This window comes from Microcaecilia unicolor, chromosome 4 (assembly GCF_901765095.1).
Source record: "Microcaecilia unicolor chromosome 4, aMicUni1.1, whole genome shotgun sequence".
Taxonomy (NCBI): Eukaryota; Metazoa; Chordata; class Amphibia; order Gymnophiona; family Siphonopidae; genus Microcaecilia; species Microcaecilia unicolor.
This window is the reverse complement of record NC_044034.1, coordinates 279,943,525-279,966,806: the sequence shown is the minus strand read 5'-3', so window position 1 is coordinate 279,966,806 and position 23,282 is coordinate 279,943,525. Positions and strand designations below refer to the sequence as shown.

General features: G+C 42.7%; 1 protein-coding gene across 2 annotated transcripts in view; it reads left to right on the top strand.

The window, feature by feature from the left end:
* Positions 1 to 23,282, top strand: part of SHROOM2 (shroom family member 2) — a 290,687-nt gene that overhangs the window by 116,876 nt on the left and 150,529 nt on the right. For both annotated transcript variants that reach the window (XM_030201621.1, XM_030201620.1), the window contains exon 2: positions 6,490 to 6,641. In XM_030201621.1, coding sequence (XP_030057481.1) covers positions 6,490 to 6,641 — 152 coding nt within the window. The remainder of the gene's footprint in view (positions 1 to 6,489; positions 6,642 to 23,282) is intronic.

The following is a 23,282-nucleotide window of genomic DNA, read 5'->3' as shown; positions in this document are numbered from 1 at the left end:
TGTAAGGTTTGAATGAGCAGGTATGACTGGACATCCTTTCCTATCAAATTTTTGTAGTTCCTTTTCCTGTTTTTGGGTGTTTTTATTTTAAAATTGTAAACTGCCCAGATCTGCGAGTCAGCTTGGGCGGTATAGCAAATTTTAATGAAATATAAACTATAAAAATCGTATAAAATACGATCAGATGTACACGTTAATTGACAGATCTAGGCGTGCCCTCCTATGCCTGCTATTGACTTGGCATAAATGGGTGCACAAATGCAGATTTGTGCTAATCCTATATAATAATTTGCACCTCCAACCTTCCATGTCTGGCTGCCTGGGTTCGTAACATCTCCTGATGTCAGCCAGCCTCCAGTGTTCCATTCCCCCTCATTGTCCCGCCCTCGCGTCAAGACATAATGACGTCAGAGGGCAGAACAGTAAGAGGGAAGGGAATGTTGGAGGCCAGCTGACGTCAGGAGGGATGTTACGAACGGAACGGAAGCCAGCGCCAGCCAGCCAGAGAGCGTTCAGGAATAAATCGAGGTGAGGAGAGAATCATGGGACATCGAGGGGAGGGAGGGAGAGGAGGGCAGGGTAGAGGAGAATTGATAGATATGGATTGGATGGGAGGACTGTAGAGGAGAGAATCGTGGGACACAGATGGGAGGTCAGGGAAGAGGAGAATCGCTGGACATGGAGGGGAGGGAAGAATTGCTGGACATGGAGGGGTGAGGGCAGGGGAGAGAGAAGAAAAAAGCTTGCATGACAGCGTTCCTAGGGCCCGTTTCATTGTTGAGGCATCAAGGTGCAGCCCGTGCTGCATCGAGGCATCAAAATGAAGGTGCCAACTTACAGAATTGCCGCCACAGTATATTTCCATTTAGCATGGATACACTTAACTGCTTACTCTTGAGAAGGTGGAAAAATGTGCCTGTGTTAATTGCAGTGTGCGGGAAGTACTGCGCACCGACTTCAGCAAGCAGCCTGTACCCATTCTCAGCCCATAACTTGCTCACTTCTTGTCCCCTAGTATGGCATTCGGTTAATGTATGCTGTCATGCCAGTGTGGCAACAGCGACTGTGTTTGTATATTAACAGGTGTTAATTTACCCATTGTAGGCCCAATTCTATATATGGTGCGTAAAATTAATGTGCATTAGGCAATCGCGCCTGAGCATTTTACATGTGGTATTTAGAATACACTTTTAGTTCATGCGACAATCTACGCGTGCCCATTTATGCCAACGAAAAGCTGGTGTAAATCTCTGCGCATAGATTTATGTGCACTGGCCCATATTTTATGACATTGCATGTAGATTTTGGAATGCCCATGAAATGCCCATTTCCACTCCTTTAACCACACCCCTTTTGGGCTGTGCGCATTAGAATTTAGGCGCAGTACATTATAAAATACGCTTAGCAATGAATATGTGTAAATTCTAATTTTTGCCAATTAGTGCTCGTTATTGCTTGTTATGAGCTATTAACGCTTAACACTGTTAAAAACAATTAATCTACGCGCGTAGTTATAAAATACGCCTGGATTTACGAGCACGCAAATCTAGGTGCGCTATGTAGGGGGTATGTGCATACTACACTTTAGTAAACAGGCCCCTTATTTTTTCTGCTGTCAGTTTATCCATGAACAGTTTTTTTATAGGGCTCATTGAACTGGTTCACCTGTCTCTCCTTAAAGGTTCTTTGTCTCAATCCTTAGCCATAGATATTGGCAGGGAAGAGATTTTGGTTTGTTTGTAGCTGGCTTGGCCTTTATTCCTGAATTTTGGAATTTTTTTTTTTTTCACATATTTGTGTTCATTAAGATGAACATGCATTAGAACTTTTTAACATACATAAATTAACTCTGTGTGCATTAATTCAGTTTTACAAACACTGGATATGTGCATGCATGAACCATTACACATGGCATGAACCATCATGCATGTGTGTACTATTGGGAAAGAGTGCACACTATATACAAACAGAGCACAATCTTTACGAAAACTGCACATTCTTGATGGCGAACAACTGATTGGCTACAGCTGTTCTTTGCTGCCCCTTCCATAGGAAGCTGCTGCCCTAGGCAGTGTCCTAGTCCATCTGATGATTAGCCCTGCCCTGGGTGCAGTGAATGCCCCTACACAGTCCTTGGGAAGCCCTAGCCAGTTTGGTTTGCGGGATATTCGTAATGAACATGCATGAAACATATTTGCATACAGTAGAGGAAGTGCATGCAGATCTGTCTCATGCATATTCATTGTGTCTCATGCATATTCATTGTGGATATCCTGAAACTTGGTGTGCCTTCAGGGCTCTGTTAAGAATCACTGTTCTATGCTGTAGAAATTGTACATGCTTGTAAATAGTATGCTTGACTGGGCAAGCTGATTCATATAGCACTTGTCCACCGCAGGCTCATTATGCAATATATTTTATTAACCAGATTAACTGCTTTTTTCCTGTAGAGAATTGAAAGCTATGTTAAGTTCTAGACCTGGTTACCTCATTTGCCAAACAAAATTTTTTAAATAACTCTGCCTTCTTGTGCCAGTAATTTTTAGTACAGTTGTGCTCTGAACAGATTTCTAAAAATACCATCTTGTTTCATTGTCTCTGCTCTGTTGCTTCATTTATAGATGTCACAGGTCGTTTGGATTTACACAAGGCTTAATTTGTGGTGGAAGAGGGTGGAACGGTGTTCCACCACTTTACTGTTGTTGAAATTGATGTCACCATCCCTTTCTCCCTGCCCACCCCGTGGTTTGACTTTTCTCCCTCCTGTTCCCTCCCCAGCCAGCAACCCTGCATCTTTCCTTGACTCTTAACACCCTTAGTATCCCTACCCCCCTCCACTGACCAGCATTTTGTTTTCTTCCCCCTCCTCCTCCTCCATGGAGCAGAATTTTTTTTCTCCTCCCTCCTCTCCACGGACCAACAATTTTTCTTCCTCCCTTCCCTGCCAGCAATCCAGTATCTCCTCTTGCTTCTCAGCCCTCCCCTTTGTACCTTTTAAAGGTGGTCTTTCTGACGCACTTCCTGTTTCCGCAGAGGCTATAAGTATCAGAGACGTAGACTCTGTAGTAGGCGTAAGCAGCGCGTCAGAATCGCTGTTCACTGCTGGCTTCCTCAAGCGGCGAAGACCACCTTTAAAAGGTACACAGGGGAGGGCTGAGAGGCAAGTGGAGATGCTGCATTGCTGGCAGGGGAGGGCTGAAGAAAAGTTGGTCCATAGAGGAGGAGGGGAAGAAAAAATGCTGGTCAATGGAGGGGGGAGGAAGTAAAGGAGATATGCTGGTTTATGGAGTGAGGGGAGGAGAGAAGGAGAAATGCTGGGCCATTTGGGGAAGGAAAAGGAGAGGATAGGAAAACTACTGGACTATTGGGCAGGGGAGAGAGGGAGAAAGAGAAATGCTGGACCAGTGAGGGGGGAGGGAAGGGAAGAGACGGTGGGATTCTAGATATGAAGTGAGACAGAGTGAAGAGTTGCTCTATGTGGTAGGAAAGAAAATAATGGAATGGAGAAAGGGATAGAGAGGAGGATGATTATGGGTGTGAAAGGGGAGAAGCTGCACTGTTGGGAAGGGAGGGAAAAGAACATGGTACGCTACAAATGTAGGGGGAGAGAGGGAAGGTTTGGCTACAAGAGTGGGGAGTGGAGAGAGAGGGAAGATGTTAGGCTATAAGGGTGGGGTGGTGATAGGGAGACAAAATGTTGGACTGTGGAGAGAAGGATAAAGAAAGAAGAGATGCTGAGCTAGTAAAGTGAAGGAAGGGGACATGTCCACTATGATGGAACTCTGGGACAGAACCCATAGGGGATTGTCAAGGAGATTAGGATGGGAGAACTAGGGACTGAGAAATGCAGATGGAAAGTGTATAAGTAGGTGAAAAGTAAAAAGGAGGTGGAAAACTGAAGGGTGAGAAAGAGGATGAAATTTGAGAGAGGACAAAGAAAAGAAAAGGAGGAGAGAGCTAACAAGGAAAGATCAATATGATAGAGACAGATGTGAGGGAATAGAAGACTCACTAGGACCAACATGATTAGTTTGGATTGACTACTCTGATTTAACAGCTTTGCAGAGAGTCACTGTTGGTTTTAACTGCACTGCTTGGACTATAGTTACTTGTTAATTGTAACATAGTGGAGTGTTTTTTTTTTCCTCCTATGATGTTTTGCTTTGCTTTAAGCTCATTTAAGCTGACATAGCTATATAAGAGCTAGTTGAATTAAGCAAATGCTGAGGTTTTTTTCTCCACTGTAGTCTTTTAAGAATATGGATAATTAAAGGGCAGTTCTTACCTCATTGGCTATTATAACAGAAACTATTTATATTTTTTTATTTTCTTTGATATTGTCTCACTCCAGTTTGACTCATTTTTGTAATTCTACAGTGTGACCATAACACAGGCAAAATTAGCTTCTGTCCTCCTGCACTGGCCATGGACCTAATTCTGTCTATACCATTAGGTTACAACTCATTTCTTGGGATACACCTAGCTAGTCAGGTATTCAGGATACCCATAATGAATATGCATGAGATAAATTTGCATTCCCTACCTCCATTGTATGCAAATCTATCTCATGCATATTAGAAGCATGATGGCAGATAAAGGCCAAATGGCCCATCCAGTCTGCCCATCCTTAGTGATCAGTAATTCCTTTTTTTTCCTAAGGGATCCCATGTGCCTGCCCCATACTTTTTAAAATTCTGACACAGTCTTCATCTCCACGACCTCCACCAGGAGGCCATTCCATGCATCCACTGCACTTTCCGTGAAAGAGTATTTTGTTTTAGATTCCTCTTAAGCTTATTTCCTCTTAACTTCATCCTATGCTCTTTCATTCCAGAGGGCATTCATTGTGGATATCCTGGAAACCTGACTGGTTAGGTGTGTCCGAGGACTGGGTTGAGAACCCATGATTTATATTGAGTTTATGTCTAGACAAGGAGGAGGAGATTTGTTTTATTGAAATATTTTTCCTCCATAAGTATATACCACCATCTGCATAAAACCTTACTTGATTTAGACACCCTTTCTGTAAACTCTCAACTGGTACGTTTAAGTGTTTTCAATTCCTGCTTGGCCTCATTAAGTACTTCTTACCATCTGACTTGAGATGTCCTGCGCATATCCAGCAGATAGCCAAGACCTGTCGCTTCTTCCTCTTTAACATCAGCAAGATTCGCCCTTTCCTCTCTGAACACACCACCCGAACTCTCGTCCACGCTCTCATTACCTCTCGCCTGGACTACTGCAACTTACTCCTCACCGGCCTCCCACTTAGCCATCCATCCCCCCCTTCAATCTGTTCAGAAACTCTGCTGCACGTCTCATATTCCGCCAGAACCGATATACTCATATCACCCCTCTCCTCAGGTCACTTCACTGGCTTCCGATCAGATACCGCATTCAATTCAAGCTTCTCCTTCTTACCTACAAATGCACTCAGTCTGCTGCCCCTCACTATCTTTCTACCCTCATCTCCCCTTACGTTCCCGCCCGTAACCTCCGTTCACAGGATAAATCCCTCCTCTCAGTACCCTTCTCCACCACCGCCAACTCCAGGCTCCGCTCATTCTGCCTCGCCTCACCCTATGCTTGGAACAACCTTCCTGAACCCTTACGCCAAGCCCCCTCCCTGCCCGTCTTCAAGTCTTTGCTTAAAGCCCACCTCTTCAATGCTGCGTTCGGCACCTAACCCTTACCGTTCAGTGAATCCAGACTGCCCCAATTTGACTGCCCCTATCAGACCGACCGTTCACTTGTCTATTAGATTGTAAGCTCTTTGAGCAGGGACTGTCTCTCTTTGTTAAATTGTACAGCGCTGCGTAACCCTAGTAGCACTCTAGAAATGTTAAGTAGTAGTAGTAAGCATAGAATGATTCAGGGGCAATGGCTTTGCTTCAGGGAAGTATTGCTGGTATATCCATTAAAGAGGCTAGGAGCCAGGGAGCCTGAGTCAGTAACAGGATCCATTTAAGTTACAATTTGTACAGTCTTACTACATGGATAATGTTGAAAATGAATACATCCAAATCAGAACCACTGGGTTGCTAGACGTTCCTTTTCTGGTTGATGCCCCCTTCCTACCATTGATGCTTACCACTCATGTGTTAGGTATTCACCTAGACATCTTTACAGAATAGGGTACAAGTTCTAAGCCATGTTTCAATGCCAAGTAAATGATAAAATTCATAAAAATCCTGCAAGTTCCTTCTCAGCAGTGTTCATCCATCTTAGGTATGGACATCACTGGGATCCAATGAAGTCCCTCTCTAATATGTCTGAACATTTCTAGCTAATTCAGATTGCTATTCTGTTATTGGCCCAAGGGCTGTCTATATGGTATTGGGTGGTCCCTCAGGACCTACAGCTTGCTAATGTCTCCACTTACTAGCCAAATGAATTTTTGTAGCACTTTGCATTTACACCTGATCTATCAACATCCTGAGCAAGCAGTTCTTTCCTTGTGTTGATCTCCACTACTCTTTATCCTTCCAGATCGAAGAAGGGAGCAAAGCTGCAGCTGCCGATGGACTGTTGGCTGGGGATGAGATCATTAGCATCAATGATGTGGACCTTTCTGGGTTCAGGCAGGAAGCCATCTGTCTGGTGAAGGGCTCACACAAAACTCTAAAGCTGATAGTGAAAAGGTAAGTGGTGACCATCTTTAACTTTTATGCTTTCAAAGCTTTTGTATAGGGTAGGCAATAGTCAAATTCCAAATTCCATTTATTTATTTAATATACTGCAAATCATAGTAAAAATGTCTAAGTGGGTTTCAAAATCTGGAGGGGTAAATAAGATATAGATCCATTTAAGTTCAATAAGTTGTATTGGCTTAACAAGGCATGGATACCAGACCTGTGTCCTGCAGTTTACAGGTCTTCCTTTTTCTTTTTAAGTTTTCTCAAGCAGTGAAACTTTGGAAATATTGGAATAAATTTGGCAAGCTGGCTAGATAGACTATGCGCAAAGTTAGGCGCAACATAATTAATTGTCACTAAATTGGCCATAAATACCAATAATTGATGTTGACAAACCCCAATTGGCACTAATTTGCTGTTGCATACATAAGTCATGCCCCTATTCTATATACAGCGCGCCTAACTTCTCTTGCATGTAAATGCAAAGTGGGCATTAACGTGGGGAGGGGTATGGGTGTTCCAACTATTCTTGCACGCACTTTATAGAATAGCTGTATTTATGTGCCCAAGTGCCACGTTAAGGTGCCACCATTTACGCCTACATGGCACAAGTAGTCTCTCCTAAATTTTGGCACACAACTGCGGACTCATGGTAGTATTCTATAACAGATTTGACATGCCACTATAGAATACTAGCTTAGTGCCCAGTCTTTTGGCAACCTATGCAGAATTTACCCCCAAATTTATATGCACATCTACCCAAAGTGCATAAACCAATACTGGGCATACTGGATGGGCCATTTTGAACTTTTTTTGTTGTCCTTCACTATTTAACCGTGTTACTACATGTGGATTCTGCATGTTTTAGTCCCTGAATTTTAGTGCTCAGGTAGAAAATGCTTCAGGTGAATAACAGACCTGGGAAACATTTATGCAAATTTCATAGGGTTAAATCTCAATTTAGAGTTCTTAATTGAGCCTCCCAAAGGGTTAATACATTTTAAAACTCTGACAAATAGGGTCCCATATGATCTTTAATGGCAGAGGAAAACCAAGAGGAGGAAGTAAGAAGTGCTGCTCACTGACTTCCTCTTTAGACTGGAGGACAACACCCTGGGGTTGGGGAGAATAGACCAAGGAGGTTTTATGACAGGAGTCAGCAAGAGCCTATCTCACCCACTTTTGTGGGTTGATCACAGTGGGTGGAGCTTGCTGCCATATTGTGTGACCCCAAACGTGCAGATTCTATGGAAAACAAGAGCAAACTTGGAGTTTTATGACTATTTTTTTTTTTTAAATTTGAAAGCTTCCTATACGTAACTAGAGGAGTTTTAACCTCTGGGGGGGGGGGGGGCTCTGGGGTGCGGGTGCTCTGGAACGGCAGACTTGTTTTTGGAGCTGCAGGAGGCTCTCTTTTTGTATGGAGCAACTTTAAGAAAAGCCCCGGCTCTGCCTGAGCCTCAGGGCCTAGTTGTGAGGAACCCCCTACCCAAGGTTAAAAAAAACCCCAATCCCTTGGGTTATATGGGAACTTTCAAGTAAATAAAAAGACTGTCAAATTAAAAACAAAAACAAAGGTAGTCCATAAACCTCACATGTTTTCTATTGTTTTCAATAGAGTCTTCAAATGTTTGGGGTCACACAGTATGGTGGCTGCGTGGGGGAGATTTCAACTTTTTGATGTCATGTCATCTCCTGTCATAAAACCTCCTTGGAACAGACAGATTTGTAAGGGTAGAGGTGTTTCTAGTTCCTCCTCATTTCCCCACTCATGCACTCCTCCTTTCTGCTAGATGCTGACTTCTGGGGCGAAAATTTGCCTTGGAGGCTGCTAAATTACACATTTGAGAGGGTCCCTCCTAAGTACCATATGGGCCTAGGCACGGGTTTAGTTTGCCTGTGCCTTAATCCTGCCCTGGTTTGCACTTTTAAAGAGTTATACATGGAGGGGTCCTCTATGGTGGATATGTGGCAGATATTCAGTTGTGAACACTGCATGGCAATGTGTGTGTGTTGGAGGGGGAGGGGCAGAGGAGAGGTGCAAGCTAGAAACTGTAATATATGTTTATTGCTGTTATTTATGGTTTAGTAAATTGCAAGCAAATCCTTCTGTGTGGCCAGAATTTAATTCTTACGCTCATCTGTATTATTTTCCGGCCTAAGCAGCACATGCCACAAATGAAGTGGAGTGTTTATCTGATTGTATAGTAAAACAGATGCATTGGGTTAGAATTCTAAATTAGGATGCTTCATTAATGGGTGTGTATGTAACAGGGTACTGTAGAGAATGAAACTTTATAGAAACCATCCCAGCTACAAATGCCTTGTCATTCTCCACGTAAAGCATGTGTGGCCTGATTTTTCAGGAGCTGATGAATTCTGAAACACAGATAGGTACAGAAACTCATGTTGATTAGGTGATTTTTCTTTTTTTTGGTGGGAACTGATACATAGTAACATGGTAGATGACGGCAGAAAAAGACCTGCACGGTCCATCCAGTCTGCCCAACAAGATAAACTCATATGTGCTAGTTTTTGTGTATACCTTACCTTGATTTATACCTGTGTTTTTCAGGGCACAGACCGTATAAGTCCGCCCAGCACTAGCCCCGCCTTCCAACCACTGGCTCTGCCACCCATTCTAGGCTAAGCTCCTGAGGATCCCTTCCTTCTGAACAGGATTCTTTATGTTTATCCCACGTATGTTTGAATTCGGTTACCGTTTTCATCTCCACCACCTCCCGCGGGAGGGCATTCCAAGCAGCCACCACCCTGTCCGTGAAAAAATACTTCCTGACATTTTTCTTGAGTCTGCCCCCCTTCAATCTCATTTCATGCCCTCTCGTTCTACCGCCTTCCCATCTCCGGAAAAAATGTATCTGGTGAGCTGTGCATCTCTCATTTGGATAATTTGCAGGTGAACATGCTTTTTACTGGATCTACATAAGTTTCAAGTTTAATAAGTCTTGATATACGCCCAATGAGGAGCCTTTCTGGGTGGTTTACAATAGCACGTTATCTAAATAGTTTAATAGTTTAAAACTCTCATATACCACCCTTTCAAAAAAAAAAAAAAAAAAACGAAAATGGGCAGCAAGAATGTGCACAGCATCCAGAAATCACTCAAAAACACTAGCTTAAATAGTTCCATATTATAGCTCATTTGCATGGTTTAAATAATCTCTTCCTTTTGTTGAAGTCATTCTGTAGAGATGAGAAACCCCAGGATCCCACGCTGTCACTTGCAGGTCAGAGGTGCTGTGTATTCAGGTTCCAAACGGCTTTATGCTCTCAGTCAAAATAAAATTTCCAGCTCCACTTCTGCTCTTCCTGCTGCTGAGTTATGTTCTCTGTAAGTCGGATGGTTTCTGTGAGAATCTCTAGCAGGCCCAGGGTTTTTATTTTTTAAAGGATATCCATAATGACTTTCCAGGAGATCTGCATACGTTTGATCTACGATCACAATTAGTATATTTTTCGTACCCTGATAACCAGGCCTTGACACCCAGATTTGAAAACTGCTGGTTTAGGATAACCGCTTGGAGAGACAGTCCATAAGTTTGGTAAAACTAGGACTGTGTTTTGTTTCGCTCTATATTGCAGAACTCCTCACCTGCCCCCTCCAAATCCAGTTCCATACTTTTCTCTGGAGTGACTTGTCGTCCATGAGTTTGCATAGATGGTCACTTCCCTACAGTTTTCCTGCTTGGAATGCCCTCCCGCAGGAGGTGGTGGAGATGAAAACGGTAACGGAATTCAAACATGCGTGGGATATGCATAAAGGAATCCTGTGCAGCAGGAATGGATCCTCAGAAGCTTAGCTGAAATTGGGTGGCGGAGCAGGTGGGGGGAAGAGGGGGTTGGTGGTTGGGAGGCGAGGATAGGGGAGGGCAGACTTATACGGTCTGTACCAGAGCCGGTGATGGGAGACGGGACTGGTGGTTGGGAGGCGGGAAATACTGCTGGGCAGACTTATACGGTCTGTGCCCTGAAAAAGACAGGTACAAATTCAAGATATGAGTTTATCTTGGGCAGACTAGATGGACCATGCAGGTCTTTTTCTGCCGTCATCTACTATGTTACTTTGACCCCCCCTCCCATTCCTCTTTAGTTACTGCCTTTTCCTTTTTTGCTTTCTTTGTTTTGCTACAATTATTTTGGTATAACTTTGTATTCTCTTTCCTATCATATTTTATAGTTCCTTTCCACGCTGCTGCCTGTATGTTTTTTATTGTTTGTAAACCACCCAGTTTTGCAAGTCAGCTTGGGCGGTAAAATGTCCCTCAGTATGTATGTAGAAGCTGGCTAGCTTAAGCTGAGCTTTGTGCTGAGCCATGCTGAATCTTCACTGTTCATGAAAACAGTTTGTGAGTGGAAAGGGAAATGGGACTTGATATACCGCCTTTCTGAGGTTTTTGCAACTACATTCAAAGTGGTTTACATATATTCAGGTACAGGAAAATGATACTAAGATAGGTACTGAACACAAAGAGAATATCACTATCGGTCTCACAAAAAGACTTTTGAAAGTGTATAGAGAGGATAGTCACTGAACAGTAGGCCGCTCCAGAGAATAGATGTCATCGTGTGGCTAGCTGGCTGGCTCACACTCCTACATTTGGGATGAGTGGGCCTTAAGGAGCATGCATGTATTCATGTCTGGGAGCAGGGTACAAAGGAGATGGAAGGGGGCTGTAAGGGTATGGTTCACTCTGATTTTTATCCCATGTTTGGCATCTCCTCAATGCTGGCATACCACGTGGGCCCCACTTATAGCCATAGAAATATTTAAAGGTGCTTTGAAAAAGTCTGTTCATCAGCATTCTGAGTTGTATGGATGCTAGGAAAGTGAAGCCAGTTCTGATCAGAGTGTTTGCATAGTAGCTGGGACCTCAGGACAGCTTTAGTAGAGAGTTATATTGGTTTAAGGAGGAAAAGAATCATTAAGCATCGGAGTAGAAGGATGAGAAAGAAGTAAGCATATATTTGACAATGATATTTTAAAATACAATCCCAGAGCATACTCAAATAATGCCTCCTGTATGCAAACCTAGGACTAGGGGGTACACAATGAAGCTACTAAGTAGTAAATTTAAAACAAACCGGAGAAAATATTTCTTCACTTAATGGAAGTTATTGCCAGAGAATGTGGTAAAAGCAGTTAGCCTAGCAGGATTTTAAAAAAAGTTTGGATAATTTCCTAAAAGTCTGCACGTCGTTATTTAGATGGACTTGGGAAAATCCACTGCTTATTTCCGGGATCTTGCCAGGTACTTGTGACCTGGATTGGCCACTATTGGAAACAGGATACTGTGCTTGATGGACCTTCAATCGATCCCAGTATGGTAATGCTTATTTTCTTATGATGTCATAATTTTCTTTTGGCGCAATTTCATGACAGTTTGGACCTCATCAAGTTAATGGATTACGGCTCTGAGAGCGGATTGATCACCCTCTGATTATTATTAGTTGTGCTGTCCTGTTGAACCGACCCCTGAGGCAGGTGTTGTTTTACACCGAAACACAGCCTGTGTTGGGTATTTTCTTGAGAGACCACTATGTTTTTTTTCCTGGATTGCTTTGTTCTGTACTTTGACCCTCTCCGTTGTATGCTGTCATAATTTGGTTGCAATGGAAGAAGCATCCTGATAGGCTGTGAGGCACTTGCCCATGAATTGTTAAGATGACCTAGTTGAGATCACATTTTAACCCATTACATTCTGTTTTAAAAATCCAGGAATGCAACGTGTTGCTAGGTCAAAGCAGACCTCCCTCAAAAGGCTATCTCAAAAGTTTGTGTTTGCTCTGCAGCTTTATGAAGAACTGAAAAAAGGAAAATAATGTTTTAGAGGGAATCTTACTGATGAGTAATCTTTTCTTTACCAGCCTGTTGTTCCTATAATAGTTGAACCAAAAAGGAATTGTATGCTTGCAACCAAACAGGCACAGGATTGAGAAAGTACTTCTTTGAATTAATGTCTTAATGCACTGTCTTTGGATGACTGAGAGTTTTCCTGTACATCTCTCCCCTTTTGTGTTTATAGAATGGTTTGGCTCTAGGCTGTATAATGCCTGTTGCCATAACACTCAAATTGTATGACGCTGAAAGAACAGCTTTATAAAAATTCTCTAACCCGAAAGGAGAAACAGGAAGAAAATTGAATTCATATCTATTAGAAATTAACATCAGTGCCTAAGAAAGCTTGTTGTTCAAAGGCTGCACCTCCATCCCGCACTCCCCCAGTCATGGGGTTGTGTCTTGTCACATGTAGCATTGTTGAATTTATGTCACAGGTTCTGCCTGTGACATACTACATGAAGGGAAACCTATGTCCAACAAAAGAGACACAATCTTTCTTACTTGGTACTATTTTTGAAAGCTAAAATAGTTTCTTGGAAGCTGGTGTTTCTCCCCCTTCCTTTTCAACGTCTCCGATACCAAATCTGAGTAAGTCAGCACTGGATAAGCCTTCTTCCTTCCTTGTGCAGTGGCTCATTTTGCACTCTTAATTCTGCAGCTGATGAAAAACACATGAAATCTGGCATCTAGGGAATACAGGAACCTTGACATTTCCTCAGAAATTTGGCAGAACAAGTCTGTTTCTGCTTTGGTTATGGTGCCAGGCATTGAAACGATACAGGTCCCCTAGTGCTGCTTGCACAAGCAAAACAGTAGCTAGCCGAACCGGTTTCTTCACATACCTGTCCTTTACGTGAGATGTTAAACTTTTCTCATGGGGAGAGAAATTAAGTATAGAATAGTGTTGTATTACTACTGGAATGTTATCAGTTAGGTTTTCCTTTTGAGCCGGAGAGAGAGGGTTTATGATATTGCTAGGTCTGTGCGTATGGAGGAGTGGCCTAATGGTTAGTGCAGCGGGCTTTGATCCTGGTTCAATTCCCATTGCAGCTCCTTATAACCTTGGGCAAGTCACTTAACCCTCCATTGCCCCAGGTACCAAAACACAGATTGTGAGCTCTCTAGGGACAGAGAAAGTACCTGTCTATAATGTGTACAGCGCTGCGTACGTCTAGTAGCGCTATAGAAATGATTAGTAGTAGTAATGTGTGTCCTTCTAATAACTTCTCTGTTTTGGTGACACAGCCACCCCAGATTCTTAGGTCACCTCAGGGGAGGGGAGGGGAAATCAGGGATCCTGATGGGATGCTATTTTGTTTTTTGAATTCACGCATCTGCTGACTGAATAGTAAGTAAGCTCTTTTTAGTTTTGCTTGGAAAATACCAGTAGTTATTTAGAAAGTTCTCTGGTATTTTGCCACCTTTTGTAGTATTTTATGATTAAAAAAAAAATAGATTCCATACATTTTACAGAACAGAAAATGATTAACAGATCTAACAGTTGTGATTTCTCCATCAAAGGTGTGTTTATCATTGGATTTGAGTTTTACATTTTCTTTGCTTTTACAAATCCAAGCTCAAGGCAAGCGACAGGGTATATTCTGTACAGAATGGTAGTACAACCCTAAATATAGACATCGAAGAGTGGAATCTGCACAGAATGACAGGATTTGAATTCTGCTGACTGCTCCTTGTGACCTTGAACAAGAAACTTAACTCTTCATTTCTTCAGCTACAGATTTAGATTGTAAGCCTTCTGCAGACGGGGAAATACCTACTGTGTGCCTGAATATAGCTTGTCTTGAACTACCAATGTAAAGGCATGGTATAAATAATAATAATACTAATAATAATGAGTTGACAGATATAGGTAACAGTTGTTCTCAAACCTTTGTGTTGCCTTTGATAGTGACTAGTACAAGATCTGCAAGCTTTCTCTTAACTCTGTCTTCTTGTTGAACCCTACTTTTGCAGTAATCAAAGTTTCTAGTGGATGCCAGAGATGGAATATTCTTTTTGATTTATAATCAACCACAGGAGGGAGCAGCAAGTACTAACTTGGTTCCTTTCCCAGCTCATCTGCACTGGCATTTCTCATGTTGCTGTGTTCCTGGAAGAGGCTGCTGCTCTTCCCAGGTTGCACAGCTTTTTTTTGTAGAGTGTCATATATAATGCAAAAGTTATAATGCTTGATTTGTATGAACCACAGAACCGGCTTTTAAGTGGTACTGTAATTTTCAGTGTTGACATTGTATAATTGGAGCTTTATAATTTAGGTTTGCCATTTTTATATGAAGAGAAAGACGGCTTATTAGATCGGTAGATCTGCAGGTGTCCCACTAATAACTTTTTTTTTGTAATTTAATCTTTATTTTATGCGTCATGTACAAGACAATTTCAAAACAAACGGTATTAGTCTGTACGTAATATTTTTCCGTAGAAGTGTGTTTTGTTCCTGCTCTCCCAGATGAGCCCCCTCCCCTTCCCCTGCCTCCCATCAAATCTAACTTTTGTAACTATAACAATGAGAACAGTGCAACATTCCAAATTAAGCTAAGAGGAAAGCTCAAATGGTCAAAGACATGTCTCCAAGATGAAAATGAACACGTTGGTCATGCAGCTAGTGAAAAATGTACAAGCTGCATGCCAGAATGAAGATCCAAAAGATAAAAATAGAGTGTTAAAGAACATCACTTGGGAAGGGTGCCCATTTAGCGTAAAATAAAGATTTACACCTCTTAGGGAAAACGTTATTTTCTCAAACTTATAAAGGTCCATATAGATGGCAAGCCATTCTGACCTCGACACTGTACTTTTCCAAAATCAAACTATGCTGCCAAAATCAAAGATGCAGCTAAAGAATGATTGTCACCAGAAATGAGTCCTAGCAAACATTTCCTCTAATAACTTTTGTAGATTAGGGACATGTTCGTACCAAGGTTCTTTCTTGTGGATGATTTTATCTTCTAAACTGGGCTTCAAAAAGTCCAAATTTTATTTGCTGGATTGTATCCAAGTCAGACCCCCACTGTGATTTGTTGAAGCTTAGTACCACATATGCTCTGTGATTGAAAAGAGTATGTTTTCTCCATGTTTTGGAACTGGCTCTAGATGCTGAAAAACGATCCTTCCTTTTCTGCCCCTCCCCCACCCCTGATCTCCTCAAACCTTGGTCTTTCATAAACAGCAGGTACCCCGACAGCAGACATGCCTATTCAGGGCCCAAGTGCATATGTTGCACGCATTCGGGCCCTTTCTCCAGCTCACATGCTTAAGGGGTCCAATCTCATGCATTGGCATCCCGTCCTGTCCTTCCCTTCCCTCCTGAGGGTTAGACATTTCTCTACACTGCCCTGCTCAAGTGCAGCACCTCTTTGTCCTCCTACCCCCGCATTCTGGTACCTTTCTTTCCTTGCCGTGATTATTCTTGATGTGCACTACCGGCACCCTCGGCAATAGCAGGCTACTTCAACCAAGCCGGTGCCTTCCTTCAGCTGTGTCCCACCCCTTCTAAGGCAACTTCTGTTCCTTGAAGGCAGGATGTGGCTTAAGGAAGGCCTCTGGCTTGGTTGAAGCAGCCTGCTATTACTGAGGGTGCTGGCAGTGCACAGAAAGATTAATCACAGCAGGGAAAGAGGTACCGGATTTTGGGCGGGAGGGCAAGGAGGTAGAGAGGTGCTGCATTGTGAGGGGGGAAGGAATGAGAGAGAGGTGCTGGAGGACAATAAAGGAAAGATGTGTCAGGACCTGTGGGGAAAGCAGAGGAAGAGGTGCTGTTCCTGCAAAGAGGAAACAGAACAGGAGTGAGGGAAGAGAGAGGAACCCTTGCTGGACCGCCGGGGGAGGGGGCAGAGGTAGGGAAGAGAGAGGGAGGGATGCTGGCACATGTGGAGGAGGGGCATAGGCACACAAAAGAGTTATGTTGGGCAGGGCAAGAATAGGGACACAGAGATGGGAGATTGTCAAATTGGTGGGAAGACAAGGGTGATGCTGGGTCAGATAGGTAGGGATGCAGAGAGAAGATACATGGTGGGCATGAAGAGAAAAGAAGTACCAAATGGATATGACAAGACAGTTAAGAGAGAATAAAGAGGAAACCAGAGATCGAGACCAACACAATAAGAAAAATGACCAGATAATAAAGGTAGAAAAAAGAATTTTATTTTCTTTTTATTGATTAGAATGTGCTTCTGTCAAAACCGGTTTTAGATATGGCTGGGGCCCATGAGAAAAACCTAACTCATTGATCTTCAATCTTCAGCATAGTGGTGGTATCTCCAGCTTTGGGATGGGCCACCCTTGGTGTCACTGCGACAGTGTCTAGCAGAGTAATACAGAACTGCAGGAAGGGACAGAAAATTGGTGCCTTCTACCTTTGCAAATACAGAAAAATTAATGTGTGTTTTTATTAAAATGTTATTTTCCCTGTGCGAGTTCCAGTTTGCTAATCGGCTGCATTAGCATATATTGCCGAGGGGAAGAGTGCTGCTTTTCAGTTTCAGCAGCCGTAAATTGTTTCCTATGTTTTTGTGCAGCAAGGCATTGCACAGTGCATACTGTTCATTTCAAGAGGCTTTTAGGTGTAGGCTTGAAAATCCCAAGTGTCATTTTGAATCACTTTCAAACTGCTTCTGTTGGTATATAAAGGTCTTCTCCCTTCTGTCCCTGACTACATTTCAGGACTACTTGTACCCTGTCACTCCCCTCACACATTATGTTCTTCTGAGCAACATTTTCTACATCTTCCCCCTCTCTCTGTTATATGTTTGGATATAGCAAAACAGCAAAAGTAGAGGCTGACAAATGCGCAAACCAATAGGGAGATAATATAAAAAAAGTTTATTCAGAATATTCATATCAAGGACCCGACACGGTCCGTGTTTCAGCGCTAAAGCGCCTGCCTCAGGGGTCACAATCAACTTTCTACAAAAAAACAGGACAAATTAAAAACATAATATTAAGAGATTTCAAATAAAATATATCCGCCTTAATAAAATATGTAGCCAAACGTATACGGACATTCATAATAGTATTGCACATTTGTAAATGTATAATGATAAATTATGTAAAAAAATGTTAATATATTATAATTATGTGAGCAGATATTGTGGACAGAGAAACACCAAACAATGAAAAGTGATGCTATTATGAATGTCCGTATATGTTTGGCTACATATTTTATTAAGGCGGATATATTTTATTTGAAATCTCTTAATATTATGTTTTTAATTTGTCCTGTTTTTTTGTAGAAAGTTGATTGTGACCCCTGAGGCAGTTGGTTCCGAAACACGGACCATGTCAGATCCTTGATATGAATATTCTGAATAAACTGGTTTTTGATATTATCTCCCTATTGGTTTGCGCATTTGTCAGCCTCTACTTTTGCTGTTTTGCTTTGACTTTCCGTGGAGGCTCCTCCTGTCTTCTTGGAAATGTTTGGATATCACACGAACCACTGCTTTTGCCTATGCTGGTCACCAATTTTTGAATTTTCTACCATTTCATCTTGTCTGAATCATCACATCTTACTTTCAAGAAACTCCTGAAAACTTGGTTATTCAATCAAGCCTTTCCAACATAGTTTTTTTTTTCCTTTTGTCTTTCTCAAGCCTACCTTTTCCTCTCTACACCTCTTCTTTCTCTTTATTTTATCATTACTAATTTCATGCTCTCTGAGCTTTTATTGTAAACCACCCAGATACTACTTAGCGATTGGCAGTATTATCAAGTATGAATACATAAATATATTGATTTCTTATAATCCTCTTTGAACTTTTTTGGGAGTTGGCAGAATATAAATACTAATATATCATATTCATTTTGAGTGGGCTGTGTCCGCATTGCTGCGTGGCTTTGTAGACAGGGGGGTAAGACGGTTCACTCTGCACACTTTAGATACAAGCAGGGGTATGCTGGTAAATTTTTAACAACAGGCTCTTTCTCCAGACGTAGCCAGCTCTGCAGCTGGAAGGGCCAGGGGTGGCCGGGGGGGGGGGGGGGGGAGCAACACTTGCCTCTCTCTCCTCCTTCCCTTCGTGCTGGCAGCCAATAAATGGACTGCCACCACTCCCAAAGTCTTGCTCTGAGCAGCATGCTGGAACTTCTCTCACAAGCTTGAGAAGTCCCAGCCTGCTGCCCAGAGCTGGAAACAAGGAGCGGGAGCAGCAACAGTCTATTTACTTGGCTGGCAGGGCTCAGCATCTCCACCAGCAAAGTAAAAGATAATTCAGCAGGGGGCCCAAGCCCACATTCTGGGAGCCAGTTGTTAAAGTAGCCATGGAGGGCCCTACTTTAACAACCAGCTCCCAAAATTCTTAAAAACGTAACAACCGGCTCTTGCGAGCCTGTGAGAGCCTGCTCCAGCACACCACTGGATACAAGGGTACTAAGTGGTGGAACTTGCAATCAAGGGTCAGCCTGATTACTTGGTATTTCACAAAAGACTGAAAACGTTCCTGTTTGACAGCTTTCCCATTGATGGAGTGTGCTAGAATGTAACTGGCCATCAATGGTTTATTATTTAGCTCTTATTTGTATCTTATTTGTGGTACTCTGCTCTTACTTGATATTTTGTTTATGGTATTGTAAACCTTGCTTGTAATTTTATTTATTGTAAGCCACATTGAACTTGAGTATGTTTGAGATAATGTGGGTATAAATGTCAAAATAAATAAATCTGTTCCTGGGCTGAAGCTCCAAAGACAGCTTCCCCTCCCTCCCAGACAGATACACCCCTCTAATTTCTGTTAAAATGTTTTCTTCTGTGTTGGTTTTGGCATGGCAGACAGTAATAACAGCCCTGCCAGCATACTGTTTCACTTCACACATGGAATTTCTATCCATAAGGATTTCACATTACTGTTTTCTGCAGAATTTTTATTTTGTTTGACTCGGTTCCCTCTTTAACATGTAGCATAACCCTCCTTCCAATTTGATCCACCCTATCATTGCAATATAATTTATACCCTGGTAACAGTGTCCCACCTACTGTCCTCCTTCCACCAGGTCTCTGAGATACCTGTTATATCTACCTCTTCATTTATAGCCCCTTTTACCAAGCTGCAGTAGAAGAGGGCCTGTGGTGGCATTGGTGCATGGATTTGCTGTGCGCCGAGGCCCCCCCAAAAAAGAAATGGCCCTGTGCTAATCACAGGGATTGGCACGCGGCCATTTCTAGGGGGAACCCTTTCTGCCACCTATTTTAGGTGATGGTAGGATAGCCAAGTGGTAGTCCCAATTTGATGTGTGACAACACCACACTAGCTCTACTACTGCATTGTAAAAATGCCCCTTAATGCTATATACTCTAATTCTCCTATCTTATTTTTTAGGCTTCTAGGATTTGTATACAGACACTTCAAACTGTGGTTTCTCCTTGTATCTACAAGCTGCTTACAAGATAACAGGAATCATTTGCAACCTTTACTCTTTCCTCTCCCCTCTCCCCTTAAACACTCCTGGCTTTCTTTTACCTTTATTAAAACCTCTCTATCAGGATTCCCTAAATCCTGTTTTGATAGTATCCTTCAAAGATACCTCACTCCGAACCATGCACCCTTGAGCAACTGTTGGCTCTCCCCCTCATTCTTGCTTAAAGCTGCTCTATCTTCTTTTGAAATGTTAGCGCCAGCAGCCTGGTTCCATCCTGGTTAAGGTGGAGTCTGTCCTTTCAGAATAGGCTTCCCTTTTCCCAGAATGTTGCCCAGGTCCTAACAAATCTAAATCTGTGATCCCTACTCCATTGTCTCAAGCACTCATTGAGACTTCGGAGCTCTGTCTGCCTCTTGGGTCCTCTGCGTGGAACAGGGAGAACTTCTGAAACTCTATATCAGTGTATCTAAAGATCCAATGATATAAAACAGGTCATGAGAAAGGTCAGAGATGGTAAGCCTCTGACAGGACCATGGAAAATAGCCCCTCCTTCCAAATGGTTCTAATGGCATTCATGAAATCTAGCTCAAATGATGGCCCAGTGAGGCTGGCAGTTGCAAACCTGATAATCCCAGATTGATTCTTTATGGTTGCTAATTGTTTTAGGGGTAGAAGATATCGAATCAATAATAATAATAAAACAAAAAACGAGCAACTGTATAGGCATAACCTGGGAATATGAAAAAGGATTTTTGTTTGTTTTCCTTTCCAATGATGAGATTCACCAGCAGTTGGTATTGCAGTAATCCAACTTTTGATTGGCTAAATGGAGTCACTGCTTTAAAACAGCTTCTCAGCAAGGCTGCTTGAGGTTTGAAATGCTTCCTCATGGCTGTGTAGAACTATGTGTTGCCAGAAAGTGAGAGATGGAGAGGCCCAGTCTGATGGAGGCAGCAAGATTGTTAGTGCATACTTGTACTTTTAACTGTTTTTCAAAAAATAAGCCTTAAAAACAGTACTTAAAAAGAAAGCTGTATCGTTTTAGAATTATATAACTGTAAAGGAGAATTTCACCATAGCTGTCTTGAAATGCTGTTTTAAAGTATCTTAGATACTCATGGAAGATGATGTATAATTCAAACCATCCTAAGGGCCTTCACTTTAATCTTATTTCCTACATTGCTGCATTGATGAGAGTGTCATGATCCTTAAGGAATGCAATCTTAAAAATAGGAAAAGTTGGGGTCTGGAGGCATTCCAAGGGTAGTCAAGAGGTCCGGGCATCTTCTGGGCCATTTTGAACCTGATTCCAGGTGGCATTGGTGGCTAGTGGCCAGAGGAGGGCTTCAGGAGGGTCCGGGGATGGGATGTTGCAAAAACACAACTAGCCACGAAGAAGCGCTGGCCACGAATGAGGGGAAACAGGAGGCAGTCCACAGGAAAATGGACGGCTTTGGGCCTAGCCTGCCGGGTGGGAGCGGTCTGAGCATGTGCAAGAGTTCACACATGCTCAGTGCATCTTTGGAGCTCCGACTAGGCCCAATTTGAAGCTGGGGACTCGATTTTTGAGCCTGCCCGGCCAGAGTTCTGCAAAATTCGCAGTTCTCCATGGTTAGTGTTCAGGGTTGCTGGGGTCCAATGGGACCCAGTTTGAAGGTGGTCGCCACATAGGGAGCCCATGGGAAGCAAGGTAAGAGGTCTGGTGGCCTGAAAAATAACTTTTTTTTATTGTGGTTTTGTTAGCGAGTAGGCTAGTGCCTGAGGGGATAATTTATTTTAAATTCTGGTTGTAGTTATGGGTTCCTGAGAATCTCTTCAGATAAACAGATGAGGTGGTTTTTGTTATAAAATCCTTTTAGGTAAGGAAGTCCAGGGTTGGACGTTTGGGGTGATTTTAGGGTTCAGGATGGGTTGGTTTTTTTGGTTGTTTGTTTTGGGCGGGTAAAATCCTCGATGGAGGACATTTAGGGGATTTTTTAAATTAATTTTCTAAAAGTGGTTTCAGTGGATTTTGAGAAATTTAGAATGATTTTATTAAGAAAAATTGGGTGACGTCTTTAAATAAATGGGACTTTTAAAAACTGAAAACATTGGTTTGTGGGTATAGATGTGCATGAATTGCACAGTGAATTTGAACTTGTTTGACTGTGATTTACCTTAAAAATTTTGAAATATGTCATTTTTTTACGTTCTTTCCTATGGGGAAGTTTGAAACCAAAATGGAGAATGGAATGTGAGTGTGTGATGCCTACTGTTGTCACAACCTTGGTCTAAAAGTGAGAGGTGAGTGATTGAGGTGATTGACAACCAATACTAGAAAACAGTTAACAAAAGTTAGGGGTTTTGTTAGTGCAAAAGTTAATATATTTTTGATGGGTGATTGGTATTAAAGTGCAATAGAAGTTGTTTGGAAAGAGTGACATTAAAGTATGGCCACAAGTTTGATATGGTGAAAGACTCAGTGAGTGAGTTGGATGCAGTGGCATAGCGGGGGCGGCTGCCACCCGGGGCGGATCGCCGCTGCACTCCCCCCGGGTGCAGACCAACACGACACCCCCCCCCACCGGCATAGCGCCACCCCGACACGGTCCCCACCTGTCTACGAGCTCCATCCATCTGCAGCGCTGCTGTAAAAATCGCTTCGTCGGCCCTTCCCTCACTCACTGTGTCCCGCCCTCTGACGTAACTTCCTATTTCCTCAAGGGCAGGACACAGTGAGTGAGGGAAGGGCCGACGAAACGATTTTTACATCAGCGCTGCAGATGGATGGAGCTCGTAGACAGGTGGGGGACCGTGTCGGGGGGGGGGGGAGGCGCTGCGCTGGGGGGGGGGACGGATGCACCCCCCCCACCCGTTGACACCCGGGGTGTACCACCCCCACCGCCCCGCCCTTGCTACGCCACTGGTTGGATGTAGACTTTTATGGAAATAGAATTTTGATTAAATGTGATTGCTAGTTCAAAATGTGTTTCTGAGTGACATGAGAAAGAACTGAATGGAAATTCTGGGTGCAGTAAGAGCAGACACTGATATCTACGCGAGTTGAGTGGGTTCCCGAGGAAATCAAGGAGAACATCATCAAGGTTCTTCATTAGAGGAAGGGAAAAGTGATTATAGAATAGGGCCTGGAAGTATAGGGTTTGTCCCTATTTAAACTGGCTACAGTTATAAGTTTCTGATAGGTATCCACTGTTGGCAGGAAAGGTCTATAAAGCTTGCAGTTCAACCGTAATTGAGAAGATCATCGATGCTATGTACAGAGGATACTACTGATCTTGAGCTCCAATATTAAAGAAAGACCAAAGTCTACAAGCCAAGTACCAAAGACGACAACTAAGATAGATAAAGGGATACTTTAGTGATACACTTACCTGCTGCCAGGTGTGAGCTATTAATACCTGTAAGAAAACACAAAG